Source organism: Chroicocephalus ridibundus, chromosome 1, assembly GCF_963924245.1.
Source record: "Chroicocephalus ridibundus chromosome 1, bChrRid1.1, whole genome shotgun sequence".
Taxonomy (NCBI): Eukaryota; Metazoa; Chordata; class Aves; order Charadriiformes; family Laridae; genus Chroicocephalus; species Chroicocephalus ridibundus.
In genome coordinates this window covers 2,296,058-2,308,962 of record NC_086284.1, presented here as the reverse complement: position 1 = coordinate 2,308,962, position 12,905 = coordinate 2,296,058, and the positions used below count along the sequence as shown (strand labels likewise).

Here is a 12,905-nt window from a genome sequence, read left to right as displayed (position 1 = left end):
GATCCAGTTAGTTTCATCTTTCAGAACGGAAGACAGGGCTGGTTTTATATTTAAAGTTGGGGATATTTGGACACAGGCTCAGACAGGTTCACCTATGGCAGTTGTCTGAGCCCAGAGGAAGTTCAGGAGAGAGAATAAGGGGAAACAAGTCTAAATCAGGAGCAGTTCACATCACCCAAATCGAGCTGGCAGAAAATAAGGCCCCTTAGACTCTGCACAGTCCTCTCCATCACAAATCTAATTCTAACTCTGTACACAGGCATGAAAGCTCATACGTAAAAGAAATTCAGAGTTGTTTTCTTTTCCAAAAGTCCGACTTGGGATTGTGTGCGTGTGCAGTGAATGTTCAGCCCTCGCGTCACTAGATCCTGCATTTTTGGTCTATAGGTTTGTGGCCTCCAGAGCGGAATTTGCCCGTTCAGACTGTTTGCAGGATGCTCCACGCCTGCACCTATACAGCTCTGAACTGCTCTGAATTCTGTACGGCCTATTGTAGGCCACCTGCTTTTTCTCAGGGCTCTGCCAGCCCAGAAATCATTCTATCCTAAAAGCAAGCAATGTCTGGGCCCTTACAAAGAAGGTCTTTGACAAGCTCTCCTGCGCTTGACAACGTTAACAAGTCTGTCTTACTCAAACTTCGGTTTAAGCACTCTCTGGGGAATGCCCAAAGCCCTGGGAACACCATCCTTGAGTCCCACGTACACCTCAAGGATGCTCCGTCAGGCTGACAACACACGCATGCAACTCAGCTGGCCCAAGGCTGCCTACCCGCTGCTCCGCAGCGTAGCACAGATATGGCCACCGCACCCTCACGAGGCGTTTTGGCCAGATCCGTTACGACAAACCTCCCCAAGCGCACACGCTGTCTGGCAGTAAAGCGAGGTGTCCTTTAAGATGTTCTTTTTTCTAACTTGCAGCATGACACCCGGGATGCGCTTCCACTCCTGGGCTGTCGGAGCACTGCCCACCCCTGGCGCCCTTGGACCAGCGCACTGACCCACGCAGGCCTCCCTCTGGACATCCCTTCCCTGTGCGTTTTCCAAGCAAGAGCAGTCGGCAGATTTTCCTATCCCCTCCTCTACCCGCTGTGCCCTGAGGGTGTTTCAGCTCTGCCTGTTCATCTCGGCTCTCAACAGGCACCAACACCTTCCGCACGCCCCATAGTGCCAGACGCCAGGCTGCTCCCTGCCACCAAGGGCCTAAAACCCCAACCGACCCAGATGCTGATTTGCCACAAATCAGCCTCTTGCATGTCTCCAAGCCTTGGACAAGCAATGAGAAACGCCAGTGGTCTGGAGCAGCCAGGCTGCTGACGGCAACTTGAGCTTATAAACGAGTACGGATGCGGGACCCGCCGCTGAGGCGGAACATGGCGGCCGGCGCGCTCCCGCCGGCAGAGGCCGCTGTCCGCGCATGCGCAGCCGGCGCTGTGACTCCTCCCCTCCGCACGGGGGCGCAGCGCCGCCGCCCTCACCCTGCGGCCGGGGACTACAGTGCCCAGCATGCCCTGCGCGGAACGACCGGAAGCGGAGGGCCGCCGCGCTTGCGCAGTGGGGAGGGAGGGCGGGCCGGAAGCGGAGGGGTGGTGCCGCCATGAGGGGAGCGGGGCCCGGCGCCGCGCTCTTCGCCTGGGGCTGCTGCTCGGGCCCGCTCCGGGCTCTGCTGCCTCCGGGCCCGCGGAGAGGTGAGAGGCGCCGGAGGGAGCCGGCGAGTCTGCCGGGCTGTGCGAGCACAGGGGAGGCAGGCGGCCCCCGGCCCCTCTGGGGGGCGAGGAGGAAAGCGGCGGGAGGGGGCACCCGGCTGCCGCGGCGGTGGGTAACCTCGGCCGCGGCTGCACAGGGCGTTTGGCGGGCTGGGCCGGATGCCTGAGTGCGATCCTGGGGGCCTGTTGCCGGTGGGTTGTGTGAGGCAAAACACCTCCCTTGGGGCTGCGGCGAGTCCCCGGGAGGGGGTGTGCTGCATGGGCAAGGGCGGTTGTGGGGACTGACGGCGTGTGAGACGGGAGGAGCAACGGGAGTCAGCCAAGGGGTGCAGAAAATCATCACAGAATGGTGTGTCAGTTACGGCCTGTGGAAACATCAGTCAGTTTTAAGAACAGCTTTGGGCTGAGAGCCGTGCAGCGAGGCTGGTGAGGGGTCTGGAGCACAAGTCTGGTGAGGAGCGGCTGAGGGAGCTGGGGGTGTTCAGCCTGGAGAAGAGGAGGCTGAGGGGAGACCTTCTCGCTCTCTGCAGCTCCCTGAAAGGAGGGAGCAGCCAGGAGGGTCGGGCTCTTCTCCCAAGTGACAAGTGATGGGACAAGAGGAAACAGCCTTAAGTTGCACCAGGGGAGGTTTAGGATGGATATTAGGAAAAGTTTCTTCACTGCAAGGGTTGTCAAGCATTGGACCAGGCTGCCCAGGGCAGTGGTGGAGTCGCCATCCCTGAAGGTATTTAAAAGACCTCTAGGTGTGGTGCTGAGGGACATGGTTTGGTGGTAACTTGGCAGTGCTTGTTAGGTTAATGGTTGGACTCAATGCTCTTAAAGATCTTTTCCAATGTAAAGGATTTTATGATGAAGTGAATACAGGAGTGAAGCAATAGGAGGAAGAGCAGCATGGCTAGACAACCAAAAGCTTCATGCTATAATATTGGCGATATATATGTTCAATCCAGTGGGAAAAAAAAAAAAACACTAACGCATTTGGAGGACAGAAAGCTCCGTGTTTAAAAGCTGTCGTGGCTCAGCCAAAAAAGAACATTTTCTTCCACCATAAGTTTTAGAATTATTTTAAATTATTTGTGCATAGTATTCAATGTTCATGCACTTAAATACAAATCTTTCCTTTGACTCTTTAATCTAATTTCTTATACAGACTTTGGTTTGGATACTACGGCTGTCTTAGTTACAGTCATTTCTTTAGAGTAGATACAAGATAGCACATAATTCGATTTGTCTAGCAGTGGCACAATATGACTTCCCTGTTGTTCAAATGATATAAAGCTTTTGTGTAAAGGTCTAGATAAGATACAGAACAACATTTTGGTTAAGGCAGAAAGCCAACAGAAAGGTTTCAAATAAGCATGGATTTAGAAGTAACAGGGCTTTTTAGATAACAAAGAATCTATCAGAACAGAATCTATAACATGCAAGGCCCCACAAAGATATGATGAAGGGAAAATATATTTCAAATAAAGTAGAAGTGGCGAAACATCTGGTGGGAAGGCATTCCTGTAATAAATAGGGTGGATCTTTAACTAATACCTCCCTCTGCAGTACTGGGTACAAACGTCGTATTGCTTTGTTTCCTCATTACTTTTCTGGTGAACAAACAAATTCATTCTGAACATTACATTTGCATAACTTTCTAAAAAAAAAAAAAACCCAACTCTGTAGCTTTATCTTTACAGGTGGCACTCTCCTTGCTGGAAGGGGTCGTGATAGAAGAAAGTGTAAGAAGAATGTGGTCGAGGGATTCTGTGAAGAACCAGATGAATGATGTTAGCTGTAACCAGCAGAAATTAGCTGTGTGTTAGAACTGCTGATGTTTTAAAAGTAGGAATGTGATTTAAGTTATGTTTCTCAAATATTACAAAACAATTGGTTATGGTGGTTTTAATTTTAGTGTATCAGGACGTACAGCTTCCTAGTTTACAAATGTACTTAAGATTGATATACGAGTCCTAGTTAGTATAGGTTTCCTACAGAAAAGGGACTGATGGTTTCTGACGTGTGCTGTAACCAAGCTATCAAAAGGATCCGGCTCTTTGTTGCAACATCCATGCAGCTTTGCTGTGATGAAAGAAATAAAAATTATCGTATCACATGATGAACGAATCCAGTTAAGTTTAAGTCACATGTTGTCCCTTCCAGGTTTTGCTGCCACGCTCATTAGGAAGTCATATGATGTCAGAAGAGTTGATATCACTCCCCTGGAGCAGAGGAAGGTGACTTTTGATACCCACGCGTTAGTGCAGGATCTGGAAGCCCATGGTAAGTGATACCTGATAAATAATTCAAAGGAAAACTTTTAGTTAAAAGTACAAAAATTTTGAGTGCTATCAATTTTCCCAAAGTACCAAAATGCTGTGCTATAAAATGTTTTGGCAGCCTCTTGAGGTGGCTGGCGAAGGAGAGGCATCTGATAGTTTGATGCTTCAGTACAAATAAACTGATAGGTCAACTTAACCTTATTTGTAAGGCAAGTTTATGTAGTGTCTTCCCGCCAAGGAATATAATATACTCAAGAAATTTAAAGTAACAATACCAGTTAAAGAACTGTTTTCTAGCAAAAATGAAGCTTTAGTAGAAGTTCCTTCTGCTAGCCTGCTAATAGTAACTTAAGGTGTTTGTCTCTAACTAGAAATACTTGCAGTAGCATAGTGCGCTTTTAGTTTGTGAGCGGGGCTGTCTGAAGTCCGATGAAAGGGCCGTGTGGCCCTGGGTTCTGTCTCCTGGCAGCAGCTGTGAGTCAGTGCCTGCAGAAGAGTGTTAAAATGGGGCAGATGCCTGTGACACATACTCTTGTACTTGCCAAGCAAGCCTCCAACTGTTCTCACCCTCAAGGTATTTTGGATCAGGTGTGAGTTTTAATAACCTTCAGTGGAATTCTTTTCATAAGCTTATTCAGTCCCTGAACCACTATAACCTGATTAGTACGCAGAGCGTCCTTTCTCATGGAGTTACGGGTATCCATTCCTTTTGTTTATGCAGAACTTGGCTTCCACGAGGTTAATTTGATGCCTGCTCAGCTCTTTTGTGGGAAGAGGGAATGACCATCTGATCTCTCATGCCACTCATGACTATGTAAACTTCCGTCATATACCTCCGTGATTCTTTTCCAAACAGAAGAGGCCTAGCTGAATTTTTCCTGGACCACTAACTTTTCCATGCTTTTGATCATTCCTGATGCCCTTCTGTGAATCTTTTCCACGTCTATCACAACCTGTTTCAAACGGGAGGGAACAGAGCTGCCAGCACTGTTTGGCAACTGACTGTCCTGTGCCTTTGGACAGTGACATAATGTTGCATCTGTTTTGTCCTCCGCTCCTTTCCTTAGTAATTCCTAAGGCTTTGGTTTGCTTTATTGATCCCTACTAAGCATTGAGCTGATAGCTTCATCACACTAGCAACTATCTTGTAAAATCGCAAGATCTTTCTTCTGAGTGACAGTAGGAGCTTTATACAATCTGAGGTTAGGATTTTTTTCACTATTTGGGTCTAATAATAATACGTATTAATAGTTGGAAGACTCCGAATAGTCCACTAACAATGTTTGTTTCTTTTCATGTGCGTCAGACTTGTCAGCTGGTAGTTCCCTGCGTCCCTTCTGCAACTGTTTTTAAAAACTAGCATTGTATTTGCCAGTTTCCAGTCCTTGGGTAACCGAGGTTGTCTGCGAGACGTTACTTGTCCCCAGTACTAATTCAGCTATTTCTTCTTCGAGTTCCTTTAGAACTTGTGGGGTGAAGTGGACAAAGTGTAATTTTTATCATCAGAAAGCAAAAGTCCCAGTTTGCATTCATTCTGCAGGCAATGGATGCAGCAGTTTTTACAGTCAGTTTTGTGTGTGTTCATACCTGCGCACAACCATTTCAATATATGCACACCTTTTCATTTTCTTCTCTAGGATGCATGCTACGTAGCTCGAGGTAAGTTTGGTTTTAACGGAACTTGCGAAAGTTCATTATAAAGTAAAATTTTGCTGAATTATTTTTATAAGGCAACAAGGTTAAACAATGTGCAGAAATTTGGTCCTCCTGTCAGCTGCATGCTTGGACTATTTCAGTGTATTGAAAGTTAACGTGCTTCAGATTTCTGCAGCGTTACGTCTGTTTTTTCTAATTCAAAGTCACAGTGACTGGCCCCTCGCTGACAGTTTTCAGTAGCCGTCTGACTCCCGTTGCCACTGTAGTGGCACTTGAGTGTCCTAGTTAATCGTGTGCCTCTTGCTCATCTCTTCATCCAGCTTTCTAATAGTACTTTAACTTGTAATCCTTCAACTGTCTTCTAGGCTTTGGGAAGGAGCAAGCGGAGACCATCGTGTCAGCATTGATAACCCTGTCGAATGTCAGCTTAGACACAGTCTATAAGGATATGGTTACGCAGGCTCAGCAGGTAAGAAGTAATGTATGGTGTACGTATGCAGCATTGTCTAGCTATAACGGCTCATAGTCGTGTATTTACAAGACGAGTGAGCAGCTCTGTGGTACTATAAACGCTTCACTGAGATAGGTTCCCTAAGTTTCAAGGTGGTATTAAGAATAGTAATACCTTACACCTTTCATCTCACGGGAGTGTTTTCCAACTGCAGCCCCAATGTATAAATGCAGGGCAGAGATTGCTTCGTTTGCTGCTGAAAAGCTCTGAGGTGACGCCACACTTAACTGTGCTTTACAGCAGAGGGCAGAAGAGACGCTCGAGGCGGGGTTCCTGAGAGATAACGAACCCGCCTGTCAGTGTCTGTCTTTACTAAAAATGTCAACTCAGGTCTGAGATACAGCGTATTTTTTCTGTTTTCCTATTCTTAAACTAAAAACTATTAAAACTTTTCCATTATTTTATTCTGCGTTTCAGTCTCCAAAGCTACATCTGTAGTAAAAGCTAAACATGGTTAGGGTGAGGGCACACACCGCCACACAGTTGTCCAGAGCCGTTGCGGTGCCTTGGTTTGATTTTTTGCCTTGTGCCAGCTCCGTGTCCCTGACCCGGGCACAATTTATATGAAAGTACAGAGCCAGGAACTGTTCCCAGCAGGCAGAGTGGGCAGAGCCACCTTGATTTAGGAGGAAGGGATTTTAGCCGGCTGGATGTCATCTGTGGTGTGTCGTGTGCCCTTGGGGACAGAAGCGAATTATTTCATCGTTGGTATAAACCTCTCAGTTCGTGCTGCTCAGCTCAGCCCCTCAGCCTGCACTCCAGCAAAGCACCGAGACGTCTCCTTCCGTTGGAGACTCAAGTTCACGTTTGTGGCCGTGTCTGGAGGCAGTGAATCAGTGAAGCAGCACGGCTGGTTTTTCTGTTGGTAATAGAGGTGGTGACGAGTTTCGCTTTTAACAAATTGCCAAAATAAAAAGAACTTCAGTTTTTCTCGTGGGCCAGACATCTGGGCCGGGATAATAAAGTTCTGGTGCACAGTAATGGTTTTAATAATTACCCAGGAAGGCTGTGCAAGCTGAAATTACATGCCATTCTTCTTCAACGAGTTAATGCAATTGCGCATTCATTGCTGGTTTTTTAAACTGCTGAGCCTTACTTCCAACGCATTTTTATCTTACTGGCATTTATTCTTAATAAAAGTTATTGAACTTTTTTCTGTGAATCTCAGAAGAAGAGAACTTTTGTCCCTCTAATTTTTTCATCGAAGTGGAAATCTTCCTGTTTGGAGACCCTATTATATGTAAAGAAAGTCAGTATCCCGAATATAATTTGCATGGAGTTGGGTTAGGCAGAAACCCTGGTTTTCACAGTGTAGTCAGTGTTGACGCTGGATGTTTGAAGAAGGGATGAGGCAAATTGGCTCCTCAGTGTAAATACAACTGGGGTTCTCCCAGGAACTGTAAAAACATCATTGTGTTCAGCCAAGTAGTCAGACTTCAGTGGGAGCTGGATCAGGGCACGTTTTAACAAATTCAGTTCAGCATAGGATCTGAGAAATGCCGTTTGACTGTGCTCTGAATGAGAGCTCTTCGTTTTGCGGGCGCTCAGCTTTAAAAGCAGAATCCCGCAGAGATATGTCACTTCCTGTGCTAAATAGGATAACCTCCTCCTCCTTGCTAAAGGAGTACTGCTTTTGAGATTCTGAAATACAAAGGTTCTCCCTTTATTTTCTTTTCTCTTTTTTCGCTCTGTAGTTTATAAATAGCAGTTGAAGTCCAAACACCAGGAAGGCTTTTTTTGTTGCTTTTCATCAGTCTTTTACGAGTCTGCCTCCCAACGCTGAGAGGACGGTGTGATATTTGTATCACTGAATCCTTGGCTTTTGATGACTTTGTGGGCAAGAAATGGAAGTGCTGCCTTCGGAACTGGATTCAAACCAACGGTTAATGTTTCACAGGCTACTGAACGCTCCTTGAAAATCCAAGAGAATGAAGGACTAACCTGAAGTTTCGGGTCTATTTCATTTCATAGCTACTTGGACTAATACCTCTCGCTTTTTTGCTTAAATTCAGAGTTAGTGTATTAAAGCACCAGAAAAAGTACAAAACCAAAACCTCCTGAGTCTTTCAAACAAATTTCAGCTATAAAATCCTGTGTTTTCTGTAACTTTCTTGTCGGAGAGTCTTCCTGGTTTTGTCCTTTGCCGTAGCTAATGTCATAATTTCAGACCTAAAAATCTTTAACTGTCCTGTACTTAGCAGAAAGAGGGCACCTTAATCACTGACGTGTTTTATTGCTTCAAAGGAAATAACTTTACAGCAGATCATGGCACATCTGGACTCCATTCGAAAAGATATGGTCATCCTGGAGAAAAGCGAATTTGCAAACTTGAGAGCAGAGAATGAGGTACTAATAAATATTTTTAATTAAGCTTTAATGAAGTTCAATCGTAATGTATGTTGGGTTATACCAGTTGTACATTTTTGTGGAACAAAATACGAATGTAAAAGTAATCATGGCTACTTTTATCAGAGTTTGAAGTGTTTGTAGATTACAACTTCTGTGATCACGTAAAAGATATATTTCACGTGATAAGACTTGCTCAGTTCTGCTATAAAGAAAAAAATAATCTACACATCTTAGAATTGCCTTCTGTATTTTTATTTAAGGGGATTCTGGTAGAGTCTGGTCACTGTTAACCATACAATGCAGGGAGAGCAGTCAGCCATTTCTTTGCAACAATTTAATAATAATAGTAATAAACTGGTGATAATAATAATAAATCGGTGATTTAGATACATTTTGCTTTTACGTGATAGCATTTTGGTATTTTTCTGCTGTCTTTAGTCTCAGAATAACACGATCATTGTTGTTACAAAATAATTCCTTTGTTTTGAGGAGAATTCCCAGCAGTTTATATGTGGCCGTAGAGATTGAGTACACTAGTTAGGATACTTAATTGCTCCGCTGGGAGAAAAATTATGGCAGAGTAATTGCGTGCTCGCGGTGGTAACGCTTGCATGACTGACTCACTTGGTCAGCAGTTTTCTGAATTTGTAAAATTGTTTTTTCTTTTCCTCCTTTGCACCTAGAAAATGAAAATTGAATTAGATCAAGTGAAACAGCAGCTAATGGTAAGTAAACAGCAAGTACCTACGCGCTCCCATTGGGGAAAGTAAGTAGTTATTTTCATAATCTTTATTTGCTTTAAAGAATGAAACCGGTAAGATCCGAGCTGACAGCAAGCTAGACATAAACCTGGAAAGGAGCAGAGTGACAGATATGGTAAGCTGGTCTACGCAGATACCCTCGTCAGTGCTGTGTCGTGTTTTCCGTTACTACAGTTGTGATTTATCGTTCATCCACAGTTTACGGATCAGGAGAGGAAACTGATGGAAGCAACGACAGAGTTTCATAAGAAAGTAAGTACTAAACAAAGCTCATCTTCTGCTGAGCGGGATACAGTTACGTGCTGCGTGTTACACAAACCCCAAACTGTCGTGAAAGTCGGTAGATTTTTGACTATGGTAAAGCAAAAGGCTGGGCTGCATCACCCGTGTCTGTTGGACGTGTGTCTTGCCGAGGTCTGTGGGATTTGCGCTGAGCACTGTTCGGGCAGAGAGAGGTACGTGAGCCTTGTCTCCTGCTCCCGGAGTATCCTAAGTGCAGGCTGTTACCGGCGGGGTGGGCGCTGTCACACCGCCCTTCCAAATACTAACAGACGAGCCGATCGGCTGCTCCAGAGGGATGGGTCAGGGGCCGGCAGCCAAGCAGATAGTTCAAGGGCTGGAAGTCCTCGAAGCTGCTCGCGGGCGCTGAAGGCAAAGACGGACGTGTCTCATTGTACCCCTTTTCTGGATGTGGCTCGTGAATGCCACCTTTCTTTTGCAGAAATGTAGGGGTACTGTCTATGCGCTGTAGAGTGCCTCCTTTAGGAGGCGCTGGCATATCAGAGACAAAAGCCTGCGCGATCTCGGTTTTCTCTTTTCCCGTCTCCCTCTTCAACATTCTTTCTGGGTCGTATTAAATGCTGCTCTCTGTATTCTGAGGTCTCACCAGTTCCATATTTTACATCAGCGACAGGCTGGAAAGGTAGCGCGGTATTCTTGTGTGGCTTTTCAAAGGTGAAAGGGCTAGAGATCATTGTCAAATACATGCTCTCTTTCATGTTCCAGGATTCAAGTACCAACAGTGTTATCTCAGAAATCAGTAATAAAATTGACACGGAAATAGCTTCCTTAAAAACACTCATGGAATCAAATAAACTCGATACGATACGTTATTTGGCAGGTATGTAACAGGCAAGGAGGTGAGTATCAGTATTGTATTTTGGGTGTATAGAATTTTGTTCAAGAATGCGTGCAAAGTGAATTCGGTTGTGTAGCAGCAGATAACTGGGATTGGGCGGGGGCCGATCCTCCCCAGTGAAAGAAACGTGACAGAGAACACGGAAGAGGTGGGAACCTGCAGACACTGCAGCGGTTGGACTAGGATTGTGCACAGAACACCAGGAGGAACGTGGACGTGATTTTTTTTTTTTTTTTAAAGGTTAGGAAAGAAGTCTGAATACCTTATCTAGTCTCACTGTACCTCTGCGTGCTGCGGGGCAGCCACTCGCGTGGCAGAGTTGTTCCCACGGTTTTCCGGCACGGATTTAAGTTACCCTGAAAGTCTGCTGGTATTTGGGACTGGTATTTGGCGGCCAGTCCCGCCTCCCACTCAGTCCTCCACAGGCACAGGGTTCCGGTGTGGCGGTACTGGTACTCTCCCCCAGACGAACTTCAGTCTGATTTGGGGTTGTCTTTGCAATATATACGTAACCACTGAAATCTTTATGGTATTGGAGCTGGACGAAAAGAGAGTCGGGTGTTATATTTGGAAGTGAGAGCAAGTGCAAAGGGAAACGTAATGAGCTTTATTCTGACACCAGCTGAAGCAGCAACTCAACAGATCCGAAAGCTCACAGGCTCCAGAGGCGCTGCCTGGATGCCTTAATGTCGTGTCAGACGGGTGTATTGTTAGTTCATTGCCTTTTCGTTCAGTGGGAAATCATCTTAATCACATCTACTGCAAGAGCTGGCACAGCCGTCTCTCCCGTGCTACCGGTCCCAGTAGGTGGGTGACAACAGGGAGAGCTCCTGTAGCCCGTTGTAGCCGTTCAGAGGTGTCCCTGAGAACACAGTTCCTCGGGCTGCTGCGTGTCGCCTCCCGTCTCACACCTGGGCAGTGCTACGCTGCAGGATCTTACATTTAAGACAAGTCATTGTCTCCTAAAATTATTCTATCGCACCTGCAGCAATTCAGGAAGTTTAGGAGGCTCTGCTCTACAGTCGTTCTTCCATCTGTTTGCAGTTAATTTCCTGTATGTAGAAGGTGATACAATTAGCATTCAGCTAATTATTTTATTTATTTTTTTTTTAACAGCTTCGGTATTCACTTGCTTAGCGATAGCACTGGGATTTTACAGGTTCTGGAAGTAGCTCTAACCGGAATAACTGCATCAAATACAGATGGAGAAAAGGCCACCCAGGCAACACCAGTCCGATGATCGTGTTTGCGCTGTAGATAACCGTGGTACCTTCTTGTTTTGATATTCTTACTGTGCGCTAAAAATGTTTTCTGGATGTGTAACACTAAAGATCAAAACCGTTGGGGGAAAGTAGGCAAATAGTAATATTTCATTGTCCTCCACTGAATACTGTATTTATTTCAAAGGACTCCTTATGCTAAATCAGGAAGTGGTTTAGAATTAGTTTTGTTTTCTTACGGAACATTCTCAATTGAATGTTCTCACTCTCGGCTCCTCTTGAAATGGAAATGTTAAACATGTGATAGGCCTTCGAAATGAGAATACTGTTCCCAAGTTAGTATTCCCAACATGGGAATAATAATGCCAGATTCCAACAGACCTACTCTGATCTAAGAAAATTAGTCTTAAATATAGGATCTGGATTTTCGCCTTCAGTCCGCTCCTCTCCTTTCTGATGGATTGAAGCCTGGCCCTTTGGGGTTTTTATTTATGTATAAACGCACACTCCAAGGCCTTTACTAAAGAATCCTTTTTTTTCTTGAAAACTGGTTTACATAAATTTAAAATCTCATGTAGAACTAAAATGTCTCCATATACTTTTATTGTTTATTTATTTTTTTTAAGTATCTCTTGCAATTTCTGTAACCCCCGAGGTAAACAGAATGGGAGAACTCTGTCTTTCCAAGGGAAAACGCCTCCACTCCCAGCTGTGCGTTACAGCCCTGGGGCAGAAAGTGCTCTTAGCGCCTCCGAGCAGGGCAGAGTATTGCCAATAAACCCTCCCAGGGTTTCTGGGTGTAGGATCTGGCTTGTAACGTGGAAATACTCAGCATCGTAGTGGTGCCAGCGGGGTGGTGGTCATCTCCCTACCATCTCCACGCTCCTCGGGACTGTTCTGTAATGCTGGGGGACACGCTGACCCCCCCAGCTTCTGGTGATGACCCCTCTACGTTTTTGCGAGGACCTCACAACTCATTGCAGAGATGGGCCGTAGCAGGCGGATGCCTTCCAAAACGGAAGCAGTTACATGTTGTCGAGTACAAATGCATATGCTTGGTTTGAGTCTTTTAATAAAATAAGAGTTAAAAATCTTCCTGGATTAAACTTCTAAGTAAGAGTAGGCCCTTTATGGGGTAAAGAGTATTTAGTACTGATTAGTGGCAATTTTATTTTTTTTATTGCAGTTTTATTCTGTTTACAGTTGAACCTGCTGGTATCCTGCTAATTCTTATATTCTGTGCATTAAAATATTTATCATCTTTGTTCAAGAAAATAAAATTAATTTCTTATATTTGCTAT

The 12,905-nt window shown here is 45.2% G+C and overlaps 1 protein-coding gene across 1 annotated transcript; it reads left to right on the top strand.

Annotated features, from left to right (window-relative positions):
* The first annotated feature begins 1,570 nt into the window (after nucleotides 1-1,570).
* Nucleotides 1,571-12,902, top strand: CCDC90B (coiled-coil domain containing 90B). The gene is made up of 9 exons (XM_063325695.1): nucleotides 1,571-1,684; nucleotides 3,851-3,970; nucleotides 5,991-6,094; nucleotides 8,381-8,482; nucleotides 9,169-9,210; nucleotides 9,290-9,361; nucleotides 9,445-9,498; nucleotides 10,252-10,366; nucleotides 11,501-12,902. Exons 1-9 carry the CDS (start codon nucleotides 1,594-1,596, stop codon nucleotides 11,554-11,556), a joined length of 756 nt encoding a protein of 251 aa, XP_063181765.1. The 5' UTR covers nucleotides 1,571-1,593; the 3' UTR covers nucleotides 11,557-12,902.
* The last annotated feature ends 3 nt before the right edge of the window (nucleotides 12,903-12,905 follow it).

Bases quoted from the DNA above. Each gene is read 5' to 3' on its own strand.
- CCDC90B (XM_063325695.1), top strand. From the start codon at position 1,594: ATGAGGGGAGCGGGGCCCGGCGCCGCGCTCTTCGCCTGGGGCTGCTGC. The intron at 1,685-3,850 runs GTGAGAGGCGCC...TGTCCCTTCCAG, and splicing joins GCCTCCGGGCCCGCGGAGAG to GTTTTGCTGCCACGCTCATT. The intron at 3,971-5,990 runs GTAAGTGATACC...ACTGTCTTCTAG, and splicing joins GCAGGATCTGGAAGCCCATG to GCTTTGGGAAGGAGCAAGCG.